Source organism: Larimichthys crocea, chromosome XVII (genome assembly GCF_000972845.2).
Source record: "Larimichthys crocea isolate SSNF chromosome XVII, L_crocea_2.0, whole genome shotgun sequence".
Lineage (NCBI taxonomy): Eukaryota > Metazoa > Chordata > Actinopteri > Sciaenidae > Larimichthys > Larimichthys crocea.
Window position 1 is genome coordinate 18,879,948 of NC_040027.1, and position 24,530 is coordinate 18,904,477.

At 40.5% G+C, this 24,530-nt stretch overlaps 1 protein-coding gene across 1 annotated transcript; it reads left to right on the forward strand.

The window, feature by feature from the left end:
* The first annotated feature begins 5,208 nt into the window (after nucleotides 1-5,208).
* plpp2b (phospholipid phosphatase 2b) lies at nucleotides 5,209-22,239 on the forward strand. The gene is made up of 6 exons (XM_010730253.3): nucleotides 5,209-5,818; nucleotides 16,023-16,174; nucleotides 16,388-16,650; nucleotides 16,765-16,822; nucleotides 18,025-18,201; nucleotides 19,289-22,239. Exons 1-6 carry the CDS (start codon nucleotides 5,743-5,745, stop codon nucleotides 19,445-19,447), a joined length of 885 nt encoding a protein of 294 aa, XP_010728555.1. The 5' UTR covers nucleotides 5,209-5,742; the 3' UTR covers nucleotides 19,448-22,239.
* The last annotated feature ends 2,291 nt before the right edge of the window (nucleotides 22,240-24,530 follow it).

Below are 24,530 nucleotides of genomic sequence, written 5' to 3' on the forward strand. Positions count from 1 at the left end.
TTGCCTTGTCTGCCGGAATCACAACAATGACAGAGTTGGTAGCAAACTGAGCTTGGATGAATGTATTTTTCATATCCGTCTCTCTTTCCCTGTCCTCCCCCCCTCCTCTCAGGTCATCAAATACCCATGGGCCTCACAGCACAATAAATGCCTCACACTGACGCAGGGGACCATCTTTCCTGTTTGTAAAGCTAACAAAGACCAACCCTCTAACTGATAGAGTGGGCTAGTAACACACAATTTAATAACCTGATACTCAACCTGAGGAAACTGCACTTAAACCCACTTAGTTTGAGATCAGTGAGTCAAAAAGTTAAGTAACTTCTCTGACCCTCCATCTTTTCTTACACCAGTCTGCTGTTATCCGACTCAACCATCACATTAAAACAGATCTGAACTGCTACCTGAGTTGCTATAAGAATTGTGAGATTAAATCAATGGTATATTGTGGTCTATTCACTTTTCTTTTTTTTTACAGCATGTAAAATGAGGTAAATAGAGGAAGCTGTATCATCTGTTTGAGATTTCTGTATATAGAAAATTATGAAAACTTTATGTCTAGTAGTCTCCCTATTTTTTTCACACCTCATACTGCTGCAAAATAACATTATCCACAGGTTATTCTTACAGTTTAGGTTTCTGCTGAATTAATTCCTGGCTTTCGTGATACCGCAAAGTTTACACCACCACAATATGACAATTCTTTGGCAGAAGTTACAAAGAAAGTTTATGTGCACCAAATATCTCACTTAAGCTTTAATTTAAAAAAAAAACTGAATTGAATGTACAGAGCATATATGCGAATGTAAAATATACTGTACATACACCATGCATAATATATTATATAATATATGCTACAATTAAATTAGGACCAAATGTCCTTATTGATCTAATGTGAGAAATTGTGAATACAATCATTATACTCATATTCTGATATGGTATTTACAAAATCTGCTCATCTGTGAAGTCATCTACATGCAGCATGATCAAGAGTCAGTCTTTTGGACTCTGGACTCAGCTTTAATCTCAGTGGTAACGTCAATGTTTTCTCCCTTCCAGTCTCCTCAAAAAGTCAGAAAGCCTACACCAGCCTGTGGTTTGGTGCATACTGTCAGTCAGAGGAATCCCACAGTGGACTGCAAACTGAGGACTGCTTCAACAGGACATACACTTCCTGTCAGCTGACCTTGCCAATAGAGCGCTCCTCCTGCTTTCTGACTCTCTGTAACTCTGCTGGCAGCTCCCCTGCAGCCCCGATCACCCTGCCAGCACCCACACACTATAAAATACAGATATTTTGTTCACTACTTCAGGTTTAAATAATAATTTTAACCATAACTCTACAACTAATATATTTGATCATGTGCCAGTGTGAAAGTGCTTGTTTGAATTCCATGAATCTCTATTAGTATTTAGAGCAATGAAAACAGTCAGCGTAAAAGCACTGAATGACTCCAGTCTGAAGATTACATGGCCATCACTCACACAGTCTTACTCACTGGCTTCTCTGTCTCTGACTCTGACTTCTACAAGCAAAACAGAAATGTACCAAAACATAGATTCAAAATAAAGTTACATAAAGAATTATCTGACCTTTCTAATGTTTTTTTGTTTGTTTTGCAGCATATTTATTTATCTTTATACCTTATCCCACCCTCTCCTTTGCATGCTCCCCTTTTAGACCCCTCTGCCTGGCTCTCTAGTTCCCTCTGCTGGTCCCAGGCTTCAGGTGAAGCAGCAGAGCAACAGTGCAATCCTCATGGTGTAAGAGCCTCCGCCTGTAGAGGAGTAGCATGGCTTCATCACCAATACAGCCTCTACTGTTAGAAGGAGAACAATGTATCATGTATAGTGTTCAAGTAGGTTTAAACACAGAGAGACACATACTCCCTATACTGTACTCTACTGACCAGTAACATGAGAATATATATTTTTGAAAAAGTGAAGTTAAAGCCATATTGCATAGTAATGAAAGTTCCTTTCATTTACATGAGAAAATATTATATTGATTTAAGGTTTCTGGATTATATTTCTTTTAATGTTGTGGTGCTGGTTAAATGCACACACTGCCAGATGAGACTCTGAGCTACTGTTTGATTGGTCGGTACTGGAGTCTGTCAGATCTACATGACAGCTCACATGGTGGTAAGAAAGCGGACAAGCCAGTCTATCTCAGTGGGTTAGTGTAGATAAGTGTGTGTGTGTGTGTGTGTGTGTGTGTGTGTGTGTGCGTGCGTGCGTGCGTGCATGTGTATTATATGTCTTAAAACAAGACAGAATAAAGCATCCTTAAGATCCTTAATTTCTGTATGCATCACAGTTAAAAAAATACATTAGAACCCAAATACACAACTCAGAAGGCAAATGTAAAAAGTTTAAGAGTTTTTAGTTGTAGAATATAGATAGATACAAAAATTCAGGCAGGTTAACAAGCTCCAAAGACAGAATCGGAGTATTTCAGGCATGGTTAAACAAACTTTTCAGGATCAAAACTGGCAGGAAAATACAGAACACTGAAAAGTAGCCTAAAGACAATCTGGCAGAAGACGTGGAAAAAGAGCTATGGACCATCATACAGTATATACTAGGGAGGGAGGTGCATGGTGGACGGGAAAGGACTGGCTAGAGGGAGAGGCTGAGTTAGAATATGAACAAATGACAAGCCAGACTGAATTCATGAAACTAAGATGCCAAAACTATGAAACTAAGAAAGAGGATATAAAGCTATATCTCTAAATGTTACCAACAGTGAGACAGTAGACAATAAGAGAGGCTCGATTTTATTTGTCTGGATAGTTTCAGCTGCATTAGTACATGTTTGTACTAATATAAGTTGTAATACATAAGAATGATATGAGAGAATAAGAAGTGCATGTGGATTGCAGTACAGCAGGAAAAGCTCTCACGTGATGCACTCGCAAACATCCCTCTATCTCTTCTGGCCTCCTGTTCTCTAGGCCAGGTTTTACTGGCTGATTAGGAGCTCTGCTGCTAATACTGCAAGCTATTTATTTAGGGAGAATAAATGCAAAGTGGGCATGTTAAAAATGCTTCTGGAAGGCCAGCTAGATAAAGGTAATATGTTTCCGCTGTCCTGCAGTCAGATAACAGAAAATACATAGTATTCATTTCTTACAAGTTAGTGTAACAGAATGAGAAAGTAGTTTGTTTTTCCCAAACTCTTTTGATAAAGGTGCAATGTACAACCAGAAAATAGATGCTTTGTCTTCTCTGCTTAAATTTGCATTACAGTTGTCTCTAATGAGTAAGTGAATGAGAATTTTTTTTTTTTTTAACTTCCAGTTGGCTCTAAAACACCACATAGCTAACTGGTAGTTTTCACTGGTTAAACAAGGAACATTAACAACACTGTTCTTTTTTTATCACAGTTCATGCAAATTCTGAAACTATGAAACTCATTTGCATTGAAAATATCTGCTGGGTCCTAGCTTACCAAAGTGTTGGTTACATCTTGAATTCAGTTGACAATAGAAAGGACCATCATCCTGTGACAATATGATGGAACAGAAAACTGTAAATCCTGACAGGGATATATTATTTGTCTTTAATCTTGTGATTATTTTTGTAAATGAATTGTTTTTAATACTACAGAGTTTCCTGGCGTTGAACAGGTGGAGGGGCTCATGATGCAGAAAGAGAGGACACACCAGTGAAACCTGTCAAACCTAAAGATATTGAGAATCGATGCATATCAATAAGACTATTGACATTGATTCATTATTTATTAATACTACAATACTTGTGGATGTAATAGGATTTTTCCTTTTATGTCCAGAAGTATTGTAGCCAACATCCATTCCCAGCTTTTCTGCTTTGCATCAATGAAGCCTTTTCAAATGTACGGTCCGGAGACATTTCTCTTCTTGTCTGTGAACAAACTTAAGACAGGAGTGTATGCTCACTAAAACAGACCGCATTGATTTAGGTCATATGGTTAACATTAACTCCACAAGCCATCTAAAGAACGATTGCTTTATTTTATTTCACCAAAAAAAAACCCAAGGCAGCTAAAATAACAAATATAACATTTAGGGGCATTCCCTTATAGATTAGGATCATATTTGTGGAGCTCTTTTCTGCAGAATATCTAAATGGATTTGGGAGTCTCATCCCTGATTCTGTACTTTTCTGAAATGAGTTCGATCCTGTTAGAAACAGCCAGAAGGTGGCAGAGAAAACTCAGTTTTAAATGTATTAACTGTAGCCATGCTGTTCCTTTTTTATATTCTTCTGTGTGTTATTGATATTTTCATTGCACACCATCAAATTCTAATTGGCAGCTGGATGGTTTTAGGCAGTTTTAATCTTATTTTAATACGTTAAATTCTACAGTTCACAAACATGGAGGAAGTCAAGCAAAGCTGTAACGCTGGAGTTTGTGCATGTAAGATTATTTATTTAACTTAAAGGTGTTGAACTCATGGAGCCTGAGGTGTTTGTCATGCAAACAGTTAACTGTTGAGACACACAAATGATTCTATACACATGGTTGGGTGCAGCCAACAAGTGGTGGCCTGATATTATCTGCTGGTGGGAAAACATCCTGCTGCTTTTCTGTGCAAAGCAACAGTGTGGTCCGGAGTCATGCTGGTGTTAAGTCATGCAAATTTTGCTACAGTCCCAGCAGGGCTTGTTAAAGTTCCCCTGCTTTTGTTGGGTTTGAAGTTGTGTTGGTTATATTTCTTTAATCACCCACCAAGTGTGCTCAGAGTGGGTCCACCTCCCAGAGACACAAAGGCATTGATTTATATGTTTGGACCTTATTAAGAACCTGTTTGCTTTCTAGTCAGCTTCGGTATAAATCTCTTTCCCTCTCATACATGGGAGGAGAGTGTACTCTGGGAAAGGTTAACGTCTCAAAACTGAAGTGTATCTCCTGAGGGGTTTTCATGGGGAAACCGAAGAGCATGATGAGATGAGAGGGCTCTTTGGAGTCAGAGCTGAGTTCTCAATTAAAGCCACAGTCTTATTGTAGTGCTTTTAAATCCCATCTTTGTATGTTCTTGATTAAGTCCAGATTACTTCAGATAATGAGGTCAGGTGTAATGACAGTCATCCCCCCTCTTCCTTTTCTTTATTCAATCCTCTGGGGTATTTTTGACCTGGTTTCCTGTTGTCAGGCGCCTCCTCCTGGTTTGATCCTTACAATGTTTGAGTCCTCTCTACTTTAAAGTAATTTTAAAAAACATTTGCAAGGCAGGGGGAGAAATATCAAGCAAACCGCTGAGAGGTTTTCTCTCTGGCTCTTTGCGCGCCTGTGCGTAAAAAAAACTGAAAGCCTGCCGATGATCAGATAGCCAGAGAGGAGCCAGACAAGGAAGTTGGGAGGAGGGACCAGTGCTGTGGCGTGGTGCGTGCGGAGAAGAAAAAAAGTTTATACTGGATTCTCCGGACAACTCCAGCGCTGTGAAATCGGAGGATCTCTCCAGTTCTGGTTCAGTTTAGTACGCAGACCAGTAATGCGCACAAAAGGACGCAAGACTCCAGTGGTGCCAAGCTGAGAGACGACTTTCGGACACGCTGTCTTTTTAAGAAAGTTACACACCTATGCTGTCAATGTCAGCACAGGTAGTGAAGAGGATCCCGGAAGAACTCGTAGTGCAGGTTACCAGGTTGTTTGCATAGCCTGAACTTTACTGAAAAGCGAGGAAGCGCCGATGGACTTGTTTACCTTGTTAAAGAAGTAGTTATTCTCTCTTAAAGTTGTCGATCTTAACGTAAATGCACGGGCAGAAGATGAAGGATCTGAGGAAGAAGAAGCTGTACGTGGTGATGGACGTGCTGTGCGTTTTAGTTGGTAAGTTATGGACTACAGAAGATTCTGCCTTGGTATATAGGAAATGCACTTAAATGTTGTCAGTGAGAAGAAGATATGATCTTTGGTGTTGCTGTCAGGACTTTCCTCCATGTGTGTTTTACACCCATGACAGCAGCTCATTTGTGTAATAATGAGAATTGTGCAATGTTTGTTTATTTACGCGTTAAAATGACAAAGAAGCGTGTTTTCAATCAGAGGAAAGAGCCTTAGGACAACATAGAAGCTATTCTATCCCAGGCTCTCTTTTTAAAAAAAAGCAAATGAGGCATTTGTATTTCCACGCCGGAGTCCAAGACTAAAAGAGCAGCCTGTTTATTGATGCAGATCCCAACTGCAATGTTGTCCAGGCTGAAATATGACATGAAATTACACCATGGCGAAACACACGAGGAAATATTATTCTCATTCTCCTCACAGAGCTGCTGCATGCTCCAACCTACACACCAGAAAAGTTTTGCAGGACTTTACAGAGCCTCAGGAAGCTGAATGTTTGTTTATGGAAATTTGATATGCGTGTGTGTGTGCGTGTGCGCGCGTGTGTGTGTGCCCCGCTTATTCCTCATTTTCTTCAATATTTTGTTTGCCAGGAATCTTTTCAAGAATGTCCTCACTTCCCTCATACAGAGCATTTCTCAAGATATTCCTTCCTACTTTGTTCCACAGACCATTGTTTTGATTTTAGGAAGGAAAAATATGTTTCCATTGCTGTAGTAACTAGGTCACATCATTTCTGTACAAGTTTTCGTCTCATAAACCTATAATGACATGTTAGAAAATGAATCATGGCAGTGACACGCAGCTGTCAACATTTGTCTTCTGCCTTTTAAGCTTTTAATGAATAGAGCTGAATATTTATATGGAGGGACACAGGTGTCTTATAAAAGCTTATGAAGCATTTCATTAACTGATATCTATTTAAACATGAATAAAATATTTCAGAAATTAATTAATTAATCCATAATTTGCTATAGGCACTAAAAGATGTTCATTATTAAAATGATTTATAAATTAATCTATGAATCCATCAATAAATAGGCCAAATTTAAAAGGAGGTTTCTAAAAATCCTAAAACGATCAAACCATTTAAAAAATAGATTAATTTAAACATTATTTATTAATGGAATTTTTAAATCTAAGGCTTTATAACCCATTACATAACACCTGTGGTCCTCCATAGTCATAATGATAATCTTCTGATAATAACAAATGTCAGCACTCCTCACCACCGCCCTCAGAAGAAGCTGTTTTCAGATGCAGCCCTCAGAGATCATGTGTGTATGTGTAATCTACGACTGTGGTGGGACGTTGGTTTTTTTTTTCTGTATTAATGCAGCAAGCTCTTGACAGATGTGTGTTGTGTAATGGTCTGGTGTTTGGTGGCGTGCTCATCCCTTGTTTTGTCTGTACTGGTGATAGTGGTGAAGTTGGAGGGTTGATAGTGCACGCATCTGCACTTTCAGCCCCCCCCCGGCTTTTTTCAGAGCGCTTGAGGGTGTTTTTCCATCTGTGGGAACATCCACAGACTGCTGAAGTTGATAAGCCTCGCCATTTCGTTGTCACAAGTCTGGGATTAACGTCTGGGTTGGGTTGGTCGGTCAGGTCTGGGTAGCTGCATCCCACTCTTTTGCCTCTCCCTTTCCTTTTGCCACCCACGTCACCCACCCAAATAATCGTCAAGTCAACCCCAAGCTTATGTGAGGTTGCCCCAGCTATGTAATAACAACATGGTGGAACTTGTAATTATGCTGACCATTAGTCTGTATGGAAACAGAGGTTTGAGTTGGGTTTTGTCTGCATTTTGGGACTATTTACATTTCTTACTGTAAACCAAAAAATCACATTTCAATCTCCCAATCTGAATGTTATTGTTATTGTTCTTTAGGTTAACAGAATCTATTTCTTTATCTTCACTACAGTCACTTCAGACTGTAAATATCCACCTCCTGTTTTCTTCTTTGGCAGAGTAAACATATCTCTCTCTAATCATCTTTTGTTATGAAATTCAAAAGCCAAAATAAAGCCAGCAGATAAAATCACACATTGATTCTTTGGCATGCTCTCTGTCACTCACGCCCTGCCCTACCCAGGTCATGCTGAAGAAATCATATGAATGGATGTGCCACTGTAAAACACTACCAATGAACCTCTTTATGGAGAAATCCGATGCAAAATGGCTGCTTAGAGCCAAGGAGTGGTTTACTGATAACTCAGACACAAAGTCTGTTGTATTATCTGTCTCGTTTACAGCTAAGAAACCTGCCTGATGCATTGTGGGAGACATTTGAGCTCTTTTTTCTAACATCTACCTCAGCCTTGAGTCGGTTGTTCAATGTAAGCTCTTGGCCTCCCTACTCCATTCTTTCTACGGTGTATTCCCCTCCCTCCTAGTCTTTCCTCTGTCTGTGTAAGTCTACACTCAGCACAAATAGATGGTGGGTGTTGGCTAAGTGGACTGAGAGGAAAGGCTGGGGTTTAACCTCTCCCTGCCCACAGCTCATATCCATACAGTAACTGCAGGTGTAGGAGTCAGAGGAGGAACTCAGCTCCCATTTCTGCATGACCTGTGTGCTGCTCTAGGCAATATGAAAGGCACCGAGCTGTGTGTGGTATGACTAATGTGCTAGTAGTGTGTGACTAAATTGCTGCGAGGCAAGGCATTATCATGGCAACATACACTGAGGCACATTTTTGTTTTTCTGTATATGTACGCTCTGTTGTGCTGTGAAGTACATTGTGAGAAACCAGTTCTGTTAAAAGTCTCTGATGTCAACGCTTACTCACTAACACACAGATCGAGTTTGCTCCCACAGTTGTAAAACTATCATTCAACTATGTATTTCCTGTCATTATTTCCATCTTATTTTTTGATCATGTAAACATGACCCACGTTCTATTCTTTGACCTTGCTGGTTGTTTGTTAGCGTTACTACGTCGTTGCTGCAGTGTCTCCAGGGAGCTGCGCCTCTCATGTGGTTGTGTTGAGAAGACTGATTGTCCCGAGTTCTCAGAGAGGGCCAGTGAGGATGCTTGATGGGAATTGTTTTCCTCAGGAGAGCTCTGTCATGGAAACTGAAGGCCTTTGAACAAACAGGCACGTCTCTCTGAGAAATATGAGCCTAGTTTTATTTCTTCTTCCTCTTTTTCTCGTTCTTGGTTTTTCTATAATATCTTAATTGCACCAGGGTTTCTGGTAAACTGGTCTTTTATCAGTCCAACTTTGAAGTGGAATGAGGATCTTTTGTCGTGGTTGTTTTTTTATTTTTTCGAAGAAAAAACAAACATTACCGCATTCATTATGAGACATTCAAACCACATTCCCACAAAAGTCAACCCAGTGCACTGATGACTTTAAAAAACTGGGCATATATTTTGTTATTTATAATAGTTATTATAGTTTTGAATACATTACTGAGGAGAAAATTAATAGCTTCTACCAGCCTACGCTGTTTTGGATTTCATTTTCTTAAATACTTTGCACCACAAAACAGTGACCGCCTCCTGTTCCCCCAGTACAATTGTAGCTTTCTGGTGTCTTTTGAAGGCTGATGATTAAAGTGCTGGAGAGATACCTGCCAACATGTTTATTCCTTCCAGTAAAGTCAGAGAGAAAACATGTGCGTAGAGAGGGAAGCCTGAGCGAGTGACAGTGAGAAAGAAACAATGATTACTTTTTGACATTGGCTAGAATTTGGGAAAATGTGGACCTAATTTTGAGAAACACTAAAATGATCACTGCTGTTAGACAACAGCTAAACATAGTTTCCATTTGCATACAGTAATTATACTGAATAATCCCTATATATTTGGCAGTGATGTGATGATGATTCCTGCAGACCTTTGTGGTTTAGGTTTAAACCTGTGTGGCTCACTCCTTTGATCCCCTCCAAACCCAGACTCTTTGATTGCCAACCCAGATTTAGCTGCCGTCCAACCACTCATACGACCTCACCTGCCACCCTGTCTCCTTCTGCACTGCTTGGGCCTAAGCATGCATGAATGATGTACAGAGCAAAACAGCAGGATTAAAAATAAAGAATGGGGGGCAGCAGCAGTAGCAGCAGCAGCAGCAGGATTTGGTGTGACTGGTGAAGTTGGGCGTTCCTCATGTGAATTAGAATTCCAGAGGCCAACGCCGGCAGAGGTTTGTAGGCTCAGCACATACCTTCCACATTAGTCAGTCCAGCTTGGGGTGAGAGAGTCAGAAAGAGGGAGAGTTTAGTTGTTTTGTTACCACAAGACATCTTTTAAAGCACTGTAACATCACCTAAAGAGCTTTGGTGTTATAGGTTCTAGCTGTCATCTCCACAAAGCATGTTTGAATTGCAGGGAGGAAACAAAAGAGGACGAAAGAAAAGAAGTGGAAACATTGACTGCAGCTAGAAGAAAAAAAGTGCCTGCCTCTGTCGTCGTCCACAGTGGGAGGGGATGAGAGTTGGAGGCATAGTCAATAGGAGTAAATGACTAAAGAGTGACACTGAAATGAAAAATAAAAAAAAGCAAGGAATGGTGTTAATGTGAAAGGAAACAAGAGCTATCAACAGATGTATAAGATGGAATGGAAAGAGGTAGATAAATGCGGAAAGAAGAAACTTGCTGAGTGACCTTCGCATTGGAAAGACGAGAGTGGAAGAAATTAGATTGCAAATGTTCCAGCTGTGACCCTGAAGGAAGGTTTCAGAACAAATAGGGCAGCCCAGGGGCATGGGAACACCCCTTACGCACGCACTCACAGGCTTCTCACGCCGTGAAAATATGCATAATGAAAACCCAGACTGTATGTTTTTTCAAACTGAGAAGAATAATTGTTCATCCACATGGTTTTGCAGGTGCAGCAGGTTATGTCAGAGAAACCAGGGCAAGTAGGTGTGGGGCACTCTCAAACCACTGAAACAACTTCCAGATGATCATGGCAGTTCCAGACACCGACCTTTCTTTAGCCGGACAGGCAAATAGAAATGTGAGAGAGGACAAAGACAAGAAAAACTGAGGTAAAAACAACTAGACAGAGAGAGGCAGAAAGAGGACGTGACAAGCCTCGAATCTCGACCTCAGAGTGCGATTGTGGTCGAAATGGTCCTGCGTAATTGCACATCTGCCAGCTAAATAAAGCACCATCCCATTGAGGCCTCTATATTTACAACAGAGGGAGAAGTGTGTGGGAGGACGCTGCGATCAAGAGAATGACAGGCAGAAAGTTGGAGCTGCAGAGAGAAGAATGAATGACTTTGAATACGAGGAGAAAAAAAGCAGAATGGAGGATGTGAATCAGCAGCGGTGGAAGGAATGAAGGAAAGGGAACAAATCTTTACACTGACATCTTTGTTTGTCCGTGGTATCAGTCAGTGCTAAAAATCTTCCAGGATGCTCTTCGGGACCTCTTGACACACATTCATCATCAGTTACTCAGTTCTCTGTTGTACTAATATCCATTTCAGCAGCGAGAGACACCAGGGTGAATGCTCATTTGCTGCCAGGCAAACGAGAAACCTTAAACTTCCTAGAATGGAACCAAAGCCTCTAAAATGGGCCTTCTTTAATCTAAGACATAAAAGCTCAACTCCTGCATCCTGTGACTTCAAATATGCTCCCATTAGAGGAGATTTCTGACTGGCAGCTGGAGATTAGCTTCCTGGCTACAGTCCAAACAGCCTTTCCCTCCCCACCATACGTGGAAGCAGGTGTCTAGAAAGAAGGTTCTCCTGTATCCTAAATAAGCACTTCCACCTCCCCTCAACTTCTTTTGGGTTTTCTCAATAGCAAATCTGCTATAGGATGTCTGAGTTTAGCTCAAGTCAGAGACACTGCTTGGTCTTTAAGTGCAGGCAGCTCTGGAGCAGTGTCAGTTTGGGTTGTGGGGTTGTCTCGTGGTATCTGGAGACCTAGTTTGTCTGCCGAAGGGGTTTATTTTTACCTGTGAGCTGTGTATGTGTGTGTCTGCTTTTTTAAAAGAGTGGCTGGTTTGTTCCTTCAGATGTTATCCACAGACGCACTGCTCATGAGACACATTCAGCTCAGGATGGACAATTTGTTCTGCCCATGACGGCAGTCCAGACGCTATGCATCATTTTATTTGATCGCTTTTATTTTTTCATCCAAACTTATAATTTATGACCAAGAAGTGTCAGCTGAATTAGTACTTCATTTATGAATACAGAAATGAAAAAAAATCATACTTCTTTTACAAGCCAGGAGAGAGTTATTCAAGGCCAGGTGCCCTGACTTCACTCAGTCCATGAACTGTGTGGCAAACTGGAAAAATCCAAGTTTGGTTAAGAGGACTTAGCAAGCGTAAAAAAACTCATAAAAACTTTCAGCGTATGGCCGGACAGATAAATACAAATGATACTTGAGAATGTAATGTTGTTGTTGTAAGGTATTTTACATTATGTCGGCTTATTGGATCAAAGAATGTGGCATATTTCATTAGCTGGTGGCACTTCTCTTTGAAGCCTCTCACTTAATTTTCCTCCCACTCTTCTGTGATTAATGACCCCGCTCTGGCAAGTGTTAAAAGCTTCATAAAGCAGTTTGAAGGTGCTATACCATGTGACTCCAATGTAGAAATAATTATGTCCTTCCACCATTTTAAAGTGACATTTACCATGCTGTATTAAATAAATACACATTCCCCTTGACTTTGTCCAGGCCAGTCTTACACAAACCTTTAAAACTTGCTGTTATACAGTTATATGTGTTAGTATCCGGTCAAACAAGTCCTTCCTTTGCTTTTATACGCAGTTCCAGTTTGTTTTCAATGTTGTGCTAAATACAAACATTATACAAAACAGCTGATGTAATATGTTGAGTTTATGTCACCATGTCCCCCCATGTCCCCTTCAGCTGTAATGACAGCAAGCTCTGGATTTACCCCCCACTCCAAGTTTGTTTTCATGTGTGGTAATGCAAACACCCTGGTAATATTATGTTTTCAAATAATGTTTTAGGGTATCTGACACGCTGTGTAAATTTCAGGCATGTCCATATTGAATATATAAGGAGTCTGGAAATGTTTAAAACAATATTTTGAACATACTTAGCGTCGGGGTGGCCACTGAAAGAAACTGTGCAGGGAATTCAGAATGTCCTATCGTTCTCTGTCTTTGTTTTTTTTTTACAGAAAGGAAATATTTTAAAACCAAGCAATTACACTGATATATTCAATAAAAGAACTGAATATATCTCTGAGGTAGTAGTCACATGTATTGACACTCTATCCGGTATGGCTCTGTATGATTTAAATCCGACCTTTTGTTAGCAATGGTGAATTGGAAAAGTAACCCAGAGGCAGGTTTTTTGGGGGTGGTTTGGACATTCTGTTCTTGCCAGCTGGAAGCAGGATGGAGGATGCAGATGCAGAAGCTGCCACCCAAAAGCCACATCAGTAAATCCATATTAGACAGGATGTTAGTTAAATACAAGAGAGCCTATATTGTGCTGTTGTGACAAACAGGATTTTGGTGCTGCTAAGAGGAAAATATGTGGTATAAGATTTTATGCAACCGGTTTACCACCACATGGATACAGTAGGCGCCTGGTTGTTGGTAGCCATTGGAAAGTTGCCAGGTGACAGGTGTCATCCAGCTGCTGCTGCTGCTCACAAAGGGACAAGGCTGTAGACAAAGGAGTGTGGAGGTGGAATTGATACATTGGGCAGGTGTTGGCCACTGAAATTTCCTCTAGTTTTTTAAAATTTGACCCTCAAGTTTATCTGCCAACAAACAGCTTGGTGGGGTAAACACTGATAAGACAGGTGTATTTTTACATCTTGTGCTAAAACATTGAATTTGGAGTTGTGGTTCAAATGTCATGAGAAGATTATAGCTTTTTGTGTATGAATACTGTGTCTAAGTCAGCTGGTATCTCTTTTGTTCCCTGTTTGTCTAGCCTAAACCCAGCTCCTCAAGGTTGGGTTACCAGGAGTGCATTGTGCAATGATGTGTTTATCCTATACAGCGCTATTGTTTATTCTCCTCTCAACACAAAGCATCTATTTTGCTGCTGCCCTTCGTTACTGAGCCAGTAAGACTCTTTGTCTATATAGTGTTTGTGTGGAACATGTGTGCAGTTGGCATGTCACTAAACAATGCCCGCCCTCGTCTAATGTCACCTTTGGATATATGCGATGACAGACAAGAGCAAGACACTGCATGTCATTGTGTATTGTTGTTTATACTGACTTACAGCATTTATTAGGGGAATTTCTCAGCTTCGTTACTTCATTCATGTTTATTACAGACATTAAAGGCTGTGACGGTATTAGTCATCATGTCTTTTTTTCTCAGAATCAATGGAATCTCTGCCTATGAGCTAAGGTTGTAGTGCCACTCATCAAAAATATTGTCAGAATTCAAAGCATTAACATGCTCTACTTCCTCCTTGACATCTTTTTAAACTGCTCTAGGATTTATGAAAAAACATGCCACAAGTTTTTGTATTTGCCAGCATTCATACATTTACAGTAGGCCGTTGTTCCATATCCATCATGAGAGGTTTCAGGGTGGAGCTGAACCCAGTGTTCACCTCAGCTGAATCCTGATCCACTATCCATTTGTATATTTTCCTTTGGTCTCAGTCTTCAGTATGTGGACTCTTGGTCTCTCATCAGTCAGTCTCGCTGGAAGTTCTCCTGGAATTATGTCAGCTGCAGACATTTTTTGAAAGAATGGGAGGGGTGCCCTGCTCATTTACACAGGAATGTAATACTATTGGTGAGAGCGCTTTGCAAATGTGTGCAGTGTTTTTTCACTTCTGTTTTTCTTGCATTTACTATGTGGCCGCATGGCATTTCCATGGAGGCCCCAAGACTGTCTGTCTGCCTATTATAGATAGTGGAAGTGAATATCAGGGTGGAGAGTACATTCCTCAGTAGGGCTGCAACTATTAATGATTTTTTTTTACGCAAAATGACATTTGTCATACTAATACCCATCACAACCTACTAAAGCCAATGTTCCAATCTTTCTGCATTCACATTACTGTGACGTAAAATGGACAAATGCAAGTAAACTATGACTAATGTGATGAATTAGCCATTTCTAAATTACCCATTTCTTTCTCCCACACACTGCATCTACATAAAGTCTTACTCCACCCAAAATCTCGGGAGTATGAAACACTCACCATTGTAGACTTTAAAAGGTTAGTAAAAGGTTAGAGGATATGGTCAGTTACAGTGGATTCCAATGGTGAAAAGTGGAAGGGAAAAAAGATTATCATAACATCCAAAATTACCTCTCAAACTACAGCATAGTCCATTTCTCTGCTGCTCATCTTTATCCTCAGCATGTTCAAAACAACCTGAAACCCTCCTTCAGTCACTGCCAGTTTTTCCTTGACTTTAAGGAGAAAGGACATCTGCAAAATGTTTTCATTAGCCAGTGTTTGTCTTCAAAATAAAAAAAATCTTACTCATACGTGCACTTGACTTGAAATGCAGTAAAGTAAGTGTGTATGTTTAAGAGAGGAAGAGGGGTAGTGAGTATTTTTGGGTTGGATGTTTCCGAACATCTCAAGGACATCATTCGTGCACTCAGGAGCCTTGAGCAACTATATTTGGTCTTATGGACACAGCCACATCATTCAAAAGAGCTGCAGTTGTGTGTGTTGTGTATGCAGCAATTTGTGTACAGACTTGTTTAAACACTCTTATGTCTATTGGGTGTGTGTGTGTGATGTGTGATTTCTTTTTTCTTCTTCTTTTTACATATGCCCACATGCCTGAGTGTATAAATACTATTTTGCACTGTTTATTTTTGCAATTCCTTGCCGTGCATTTCTACCCTGACATTTAAGTACTGAATGTTTTTTTGCTCCTTGTGGGTTTTCATCATTGTGATTTTAGGCCTTGAGATCCGGAGGCAGAGAGAAAACAATTTAGCTATCCTTAGAGAAACATTTTCACTTTGGAGATTTGGAAATGATGTAGTGTCTGAAAACCTGTAAAAAGCCAGACAAATGTGGTTTTCCAAAACATTTTTTTCTCATATAATAGTGTCCATTAACTTGGATCAACCGTGTTTCTGGACTGTATGCCCAGTTATATTTTTTGGCATTGTCCAAGCATCATCTATCACTGATAAAACCCAATGAACTCATCTCATTTCACCAAAAGCACTATTTCTCCAAATATAGTAAATATTCTACCCGATCTGACTGTTGTTCCTCTTGTTTGTTTCCACCACAGCGGCACTGCCCTTCATCATTATGACCATCGTGTTCAAGCCTTATCAAAGAGGGATTTACTGCGATGACGAAAGCATCATGTACCCCATAAAACCAGACACCATCACCCATGGCATGCTGGCAGCTGTCACCATCTCCTGCACGGTCATCATTGTAAGTTTTTCCCAGAGGGAGCTTTATTACATATCACCTCAGTAAAGTCAAAATCATGTAGAGTTTACAGGATCTCACCCATTAAGAACATCCTGTGCTGTTTGCTCCATTAGTACATAAGGAGGAAAAAGTAATTTCATTCTAATGATGCGAAAAATGAAAATAATGAATTGGAACAAAGCCTCTTTTCACTGTTCACCCTCTTTCCCTCAGATCTCCTCTGGAGAGGCTTATCTGGTCTACAGCAAGAGGATTTACTCTAATTCTGACTTCAACCAGTATGTAGCTGCTCTCTACAAGGTAGTGGGCACCTTTTTGTTTGGAGCAGCTGTGAGCCAGTCGCTGACTGACCTTGCCAAGTACACCATTGGCCGTCCGAGACCTAACTTCATGGCCGTATGTGCCCCCAAGGTCTGCACAGGATACGTGCAGGGGATCAACTGCACTGGCAATCTTCAGGATGTAACAGAGTCCAGGTAGGAGGCAAAGCTTTTAGCATTATACTTGTGTCACTGAAAATCCTAACACATTTTACATTCTACATATATTTGTGTGTGAAGCATTAAGTTTGACTACTTTCTTTTCTTCAGATTATCCTTCTACTCTGGTCACTCCTCATTTGGGATGTACTGCATGCTCTTCCTAGCAGTAAGTATAGTGCATGATCACCTAAAGTCTTGTGTAACTGTGTAACAGTACATCTCTGTGTACAGTGAATATAAAAATATCCTCATGTGATCACCATGCAAATATCTGGGACAACAGGTCCCTAGATGGGCTCCTCTGAGAACAGGCTTATGCATTTGGATCTGTGCTTAAGGGCTAATTGTTGAGAAGGAGAAAAGACTCGCAGAGGTAGTTTTTGCCAGTGGACATAAAAGGACAAGGCAAGAGTTCAGAGGAAGAATGTGTATACTGAGAGAAGTGATCTGGATGCCTCTGCTGCCTTTTTCCCAGCAATGATGAAGGCAAGGCATGTGCTGTGTACTGTCTTCCAGGCCTATCCAGTTTATTACACTTGGCCTCATCTCTTTGTGTTAAAAACCAGCCACTAGTGGTAGACAGCAGGCTACAATAAGCCAAGCAAAGCAACATAGCTTTTGTCAATTTGACAGAAAATTTGATAGAAAATCTAGTCAAACTAGTCTCCATTCCTGTCAGTGTCCATGCTCTCTGTTTTGCCATGAAAATACTGCAAACAAATAGAGCTAAGCAGTGTGATTCTGTGACAGGGGGCCTTGGTGAAATGCCAATTTTTGCACCTTCAACAGCAGTCCAGCAGAAGCCTGAAGAAGTCTGTCCTGTTGCCAGACTTATAATGTTTTGGCATCTATTATTTTCCAGTAAAAGAGAGGTTTCGGGTCACAGTGGACATAAATTGGATTCAACACCTTTTTACAGTTGAATAGCAGCCACTGCATGTGCATTGAAGTCCTTCTCCAAATAAATTGGCTTTTTTGTTTGTCTTGAAACCTGATAGTAGGACCGGCAATCTTTTTAAGCAAAAAGGGAGATTACCAGACATTTAACTGTTGCATTTCTTCACTGCTGTGTCAGTGCATGTTACATTACCTTTGAATAATATCATGTCAATGCAAAGTGCTGTAGATGTTGTTCCAGATACCAGTTGCATTCCCCCTAACCTTTTATGGTCTGATGATCTTTTAGAGGCCCAAAACCACTGATGAGAGCTTTTTGTGTGTGTGTGTAATAGCAAATTGACTGTAACAACAGAAAGGAATTTCTGCATAAACACACCGTTTCTCCCTCTGATCTCTTCATTTTCTCCCTTCAACCCACCCTATGATCTACCACCCTCTGCTCTTCTTCCACCCTGTTTCCCCTTGTAGCTTTATGTGCAGGCGAGACTGGTGGCTAAGTGGGCCAGACTTCTCCGGCCCACCATCCAGTTCTTCCTGGTGGCCTTTGCGGTGTATGTGGGTTACACCCGAGTCTCTGATTACAAGCACCACTGGAGCGACGTGCTGGTGGGGCTGCTGCAGGGAGCGCTTGTTGCTGTGCTCAATGTGAGTATCCAAGACAACTTCTTTCAAGCGAAACAGTCCAAAAAGTTCCGAGTTCCAACTTCATATTTCCACGATATAAGATTGGTAGGTAGAAGGTATTACTTCTTTTTTGATGTGATCTGGTATCAAGATGCTGGGCTGCCCATGCAGTTACTGTAAACCATATTTATTGCCAATTTACAGAAAGTTTGAGATTTTATACTTATAGTATAATATACTAATGGTGTGATGTCATCATCTCACAGCCAAAAAAGTAACACATATCTCGAGAAATCATGCTCACACAGAAGCATTTTTTGACATTTCATTTTCTGTGAAGTAGCTCCAGCCTCCAACTTGATGACATCTTAACTTTGAGTCTTAACGACTGCGGTTTCTGGCTTTAGGAAAAAGCAAACATGGGTGGGACTGTCCAGATCATAAGAAATATTATTTAATGGAAATCTTCCTGTTCGTGATACTCCCTTCAAAGTGGAACAGATGCTTAAGAATCCATATTTCAGCATTATTTCAGCCTTGCAGTAAAAATCCATATAGACAGGAAGCATGAGGGTAGACCCGTCACGGCAGCAAAGTGCGACTTGATACAAACCCACACACTTAAACTGGCATGTTCTCAGGCAATAAGTCCATTCTCCTCACTTCGTGCAGCTGTGATTTTTTTATTGTTTGGCCACTTCCCTGTTTTGACTGAGCCACTGTCAGCACCACCTTGTGGAAACTCTGTGGTCAAGTGTGTGTTTGTGCATGTGTGTGTGTATCTGTGTGTGATTAATTGTGAAGTGAGCCCGCGCCTTTGGCCTTCACATTGCTGTGCGCAATTAGAGACCCTCCTGGGCATAGTATTTTATGGCCTACAGGGGTTGTGCCTGCTCTCTGTGTGTTCCTCTCAGATGTGTGTAAGTGTGAGTGTCACTTAACAGCTGTGCACAAACCTGTCCAGACATATGTAATCACAGTTTCCAGCCCAGCCCTTACCTCCTCTGTATCCCTTACATGCTTAAACTCCAATCTCTGTGGGAAAATATCCTTTAAGTGACCAAAGCTAACCTCCTTTCCTTACCCTTTCTTCCTCTCTCCCCTGCAGGTGCAATTTGTTTCTGACTTCTATAAGAAGCGTCCTCCACGTTGCAGTAGGCCAGACATAGCTGATAGCGAAGAACCAGAGAGGAAACCCAGCGTGCAGATTGCAGACTCCGACCATGGCAACCATTACAACTATCACCACAATCCAGGCCCTGTGTGATAGGGGCTGACGCTAGGGAACAAAGGCTGCAGCCTGCAGATCCCAAACCTGTGTGATAGGGTCCAACTCTAGGCCTTCAACCTTGATTGTGCAGTCAACAGTGTTTAGATTACCCGCAATCTGCAGTCCTGACTCTGTAGGCTGCCCTCTGCAGACTCCTGATGCTATGTGAGGTGTTAAATTTTTGAGTGTCTATATGAATTCTGCAACCAGTCCTTTGTTTATCTGATTGAAAGGAGTGAAGCTAGGGATCTGGTCTGTAGCTTGCAGCCTCCAACCCCCCAGCTCCCTCCCTCCACGTCAACCACTCACTCCCCACCTACTCCCCAACCACTGGACTGACTGAGGGGGCTGCATCCCATCTAAAGGTGCCAGAGCCCCTTCTTAAAAGTATCCACGATGACATCCTTTTCTTCTGTAAGAGAGAGAGGAGTATAATGTTTTTAATACATCATTCTTGATGTTGAAGTGTATGTGCTTAAAGCTTCATTAAGCGAAAGACTCAAGCAAAAGCAAACATACAGCAGAAACAAAGGAACACGTGCATCCCAATGAGAGTCCGATATTCACTAGCCTTTATGCTGCCACCTCCTAAGAAAAATATGCTCTCTTCGGCTTGATACATGGAAATGACACAGGAAACAGCTGCCCGGAGTTTTATATAATGGGTCACTCGGTTGGATTTCTGCTATATGAATTAAATTAAAACAGCTTGAAAGTGGCGAGAATATGATGATTGGTAGTACTAGCGACTCTTTTACTTACCAGGAGCACTTTTAATTTAATGGTAATATCAAATAAATTGCTTAATGAAGCTTTAACATTTTTTGTATGTTTTTAATTTCAGTATGTAGGGAACCTAATTTGTTGACAGTGGTGAAAGAACAAGAGGAAGAGAGACATGCATGCTTACAGGTGATGGTAAAGGCACAGTTTGTTAATTGGATAAGCTTCACTTTAGTGCACCTTAAACCAGCTACACACTAGAGGAGTGTTGCAAATCATTAGAAATGATTGAAATGGAAACCAGTTCACAGTAGATGAGCTAATTTTCTCCATATATCATGTCATCCTGTTGGCATAAAGGCTCCCTAAAGAAAAATGTCAGCTGCAGGCCACCGCAATGCTGCTTTAAAAGATATGTATGTTGACTTAACCAACATGTCAAACAAGAAGCCAGCTCTCTTAACTGCCACACAAACAGGTCTGGGTATTTCCTCTGACAAACAATATAACGTTAAGTTACTGTACAGGCTTGACATGCCTGGTGACTCACACTACTTTGATCAAGTCTGTTTTACTAGTATCAGTGGAATTCAACTCCCAGCAATTAAACTTAATGACAGCTCTTAAGTGTCATATTATATCACTGCCCAGGTGTGCCAGATAAGAGCCTGACTTCTGATCCCAGGAGTGCCAACTAGTCTAAATCTGAACTGAGGGCAGACTTTATGTCCAGACTAATGTCAGATTCTCCCTTAACTGTAGTGATGCCTTTCTAAAAAGTTTGTAATTTTTTGTGTGAAATGGACTGCAGAGGTAGAAACCATTGATGCAGACAACTTTAATTCCTGTTGGACTTTATGTGTCATACCACTACTATATTGCCAATCAAAAATTAGGAAATTTGGCCTTTATTTTCTTCTTCTTTTTCTGTTTTATTGTATATTTTAAAACTCAAATAATAATAATAATAATAATAATCAAAGAAGGATGAGACAGCCATTTTGAAAATGGTGTTTAATTTATTTTAAATACAAGAAGTTTTTTATTTGCTCTTACAAGGTTGGAAATGCCAGCGCTGTTAAGGTTTTTGTGCAATCATCCCTGCTTGCCACTATGAGCCACAAATACTGTATATACTAATGCTATGAGGCATGTTTCATATTGCATGAAGGATGTATATACAGGCTTGTATGTTTTTATTTCACATGTAGGTACATTTTTTTTATTTTACCTGTACATTGTGCTTTGGCCCATGCCTTCTCAGACTGGCGGCTTTTGGAGTTGCCACACAAATGGATCCAATTCCAGGTCCAAACATAAGCCAGATGCCTTGGCAGTGCTTTTAAAGGACTGTTGTGATGATAAAGGGTTACATACCCAACTGTGTTTGAAGCTAGTAACACTGCCCCGTTCCCACTTCAAAGATCTGGTCTGTGTTCCTTTTCCCCTTCCTGTGCTGATAGATGGGGTTAATTTGCGAATAAGGTCTCCTGTACAGTTCGTGTACAGCAAGCAGACCCCTGGAGGACTGACAACAGATCAGACAGACCACAAACCTGATAGGGGGGAGACAGGAAGACAGAGAGAATCTCACCTGGTAGTGATTGTGAAGCCCTGAAGCTGAGCAGGGATTGGAGAAAGGCTGGGTACTTTAGGAGGTGGGGTGGGGTATCCCATGGTGAACCTCTGTCCCTGGGGTCTTCTACACTTTTGAAACATAGATTTATAACAAGAAACAGCTGGAACTGGTTGCGGTGAAGTGCTGTGGCAGCCCCCTCCCCTGCTGACTACATCTAAATCATCCGTGTGTTACTGCAGCCAGACTAATAGCCCAAATGAGGATGAGGATGTAGAAACGTCATGGTGTTTGATTCCCCTCCAGTTTCATGGAAACCAAGGTTCTCAGCTGGTGATGTGGCTCCATGTGTTATTGAATTGGTGCCTAATTTAAGGCTCTCCTGTTTATATGTCAACTTGTAGGTATGATTCATGTTGTTTGCTTTTTGTATATAGATTATATCTATAGGCTCTAAACCAGAGAATTTTAAATAAAGATATAATCCACATTCAGTATTGTTGGTTTTGATTTATACATTTAATGATTCCATATGAAATGGTTGATACAAAGATTTCAAGCATGCATTTCATGTCTACAGTGTTTGATAGATGGTGATGGTAAACACGTGTCCTGCAGAAAGGAATCTTTGAAATTTAATCTAATAAATTACATGACTGCATCATCAAGATTTCAAGATGTTCTTGGCAATATCACTGTCATCTTGATTGCAAGCAATTTTTCATTGGATTTATGTCAAATAGAACTTCTCCAAGTCAAGACAAGTCAAAAGGCCAACACACTTAAAATTGGCGTATCAAGGCGGGGATGACACCATTGATTTAATTTAGAATTAGTTTGTTTTATAGTGAATCCAGCAGGATGATATATAGCATCTGTTCTCAGACCTGATAACAGGTCTAGTGTTATTTTGTCATGCAAAAACCTTGTTATCAGCCCAAGTCTGAGATATCCATCTTTAAGAAAAGAAAAATGAAAGTCTGTGGTGCTAAAAGTAAAAAAAAAAAAAAAAACGTCAGTCTTCCCAAAACCAACATCTGTGTTTCTCTGGTTGATCCACAGAACACATGTTTTTGTGTAATTTGGGTGAAGTGACCCTTTAACATCGTAAATTTGAGAATTTACTTTCTCCGCTCAGTCCATCATTCCTGCAGGCAATATTTTACAATGTGGGGGGAAAATAAATTCACCAGCATTTTCTTTATTCAGGTGAAATGTGAAACCAAACCTTCTCTTATTTTTCCAGCTTTTGGATGCATGATGAGTTTATTGCTGTCAGCCAACATTCATCTATAATTTACACTCTTTCAAAAACATGAGCTTTGACACGCTGTATACTACAGAGTGGAGAGTGACAGACAAGGTTAACGTTTCTAAGAAAAGTTCAGACATTGATGTACGACGTTAAGAGCATGTGGTTGGGGTGCTCGTTGACTGCCTTGCCTATAGATTTACAGTGTTACCTCTGGAGACATGCTGTCAAGTGACTGATTCGTGACATGACTTTTGTGTGCTTTTTTGCAACATAGAAAACAATTAAAAACAAGGGCTGAGGATTCAGGAGGGGTTAATCAAGACTCTTCTAGTGCCTCCAGTGCATCTAGGCCAGGGAATGGAACGCTCCACAAAAAACACATATATTTATAACGAAATAAACACTGGACCCATGGGGACATTTGTGGGAGTTTTGTTGGCAGCGGTATTGAAAACCACTGTCATCCTTAATTTAACACAATATTACTCACTTGCATGTTGTGAACGTTGTGTGTGCGAGGGGCTATTTTTTACCGTGGTGTCAAAACAACCGGGAATGGAAAACATTAAGGTATTTTATTTATATGACTACTTAGCCATTTAGCGTCTTCTTCTTCAGGGTGATTTACAGTATGTGAGTTCATAGCTTTGTCATTAATTTCTCCAGAGATGCATAATATATTCTTGCTGAATATATTATCCTTAAGTAAATGTACCTTGTTAAATTATGAGAGACGATCTCTATGGTAACCAGGGCATTTCTGAGCTTGCAAAACAGTATATGCGCCTGTAGTTGTAAATAGTAAGACACTATCTATCTGAAGGGAATTACCTAACACATACATCAGATGTAGTATCTGCCTGAGGGGTTAATGAGGCAGGTGAAATAGATACTCTACCTGAAGTAGATAGACACCACCTGGGGATTTACATTATCCCTGTAACTGGTCACTAAACCATCAGCATGCTGCGAATAACCTTGGAAATTCATGAAATATTATTCAGAACACTTAATGATAAAATCTTTCACGGAAGGGTATTTGGAGCAAGCACCTTTGGGTTTTATATCAGAATAATGTGGTATGTCTGATCTGATGAAAAAAGTATTATTATAAACACAGCAAATAGATAATTCCTTGGAAACCATCACAAATCATGAATGGTCAGGTCCACAGGGATGGTATTCTGTGAATGACCCAGGGCCGGGTGAAAAGTGGCTCTTGAGATGAGCGGTTTTGAGAAAACCTCAGCACTGGAAGCAGTAAAGCATGGCAGAAAAGACTTATGTTGCCAGTATTTTGATGCTGTGGTAGACAACGCTGAATGTTATATACTTTGCTGTTCAGCCCACTTTGGTCAGTGTCCCTTGTGGGTGACGACCATATGGTTTCAAGTTGAAATTTCAGGAGCAGAAACAGGACTCAGGAATGAATGTGGACAGAGGTGCAGCCAGAAATTCCAGGATCCTTGAAATCCCCCTCTTTGCAAGCTGAAATTTGTAATCTCTGGCATGTTTAAAAAAAAATC

Excerpts from the sequence above, each read along its gene's own strand:
- plpp2b (XM_010730253.3), top strand. The coding sequence starts at position 5,743 with ATGCACGGGCAGAAGATGAAGGATCTGAGGAAGAAGAAGCTGTACGTG. Across the intron at positions 5,819-16,022 it reads CGTGCTGTGCGTTTTAGTTG|CGGCACTGCCCTTCATCATT; the intron begins GTAAGTTATGGA and ends TTTCCACCACAG. Across the intron at positions 16,175-16,387 it reads TCTCCTGCACGGTCATCATT|ATCTCCTCTGGAGAGGCTTA; the intron begins GTAAGTTTTTCC and ends TCTTTCCCTCAG.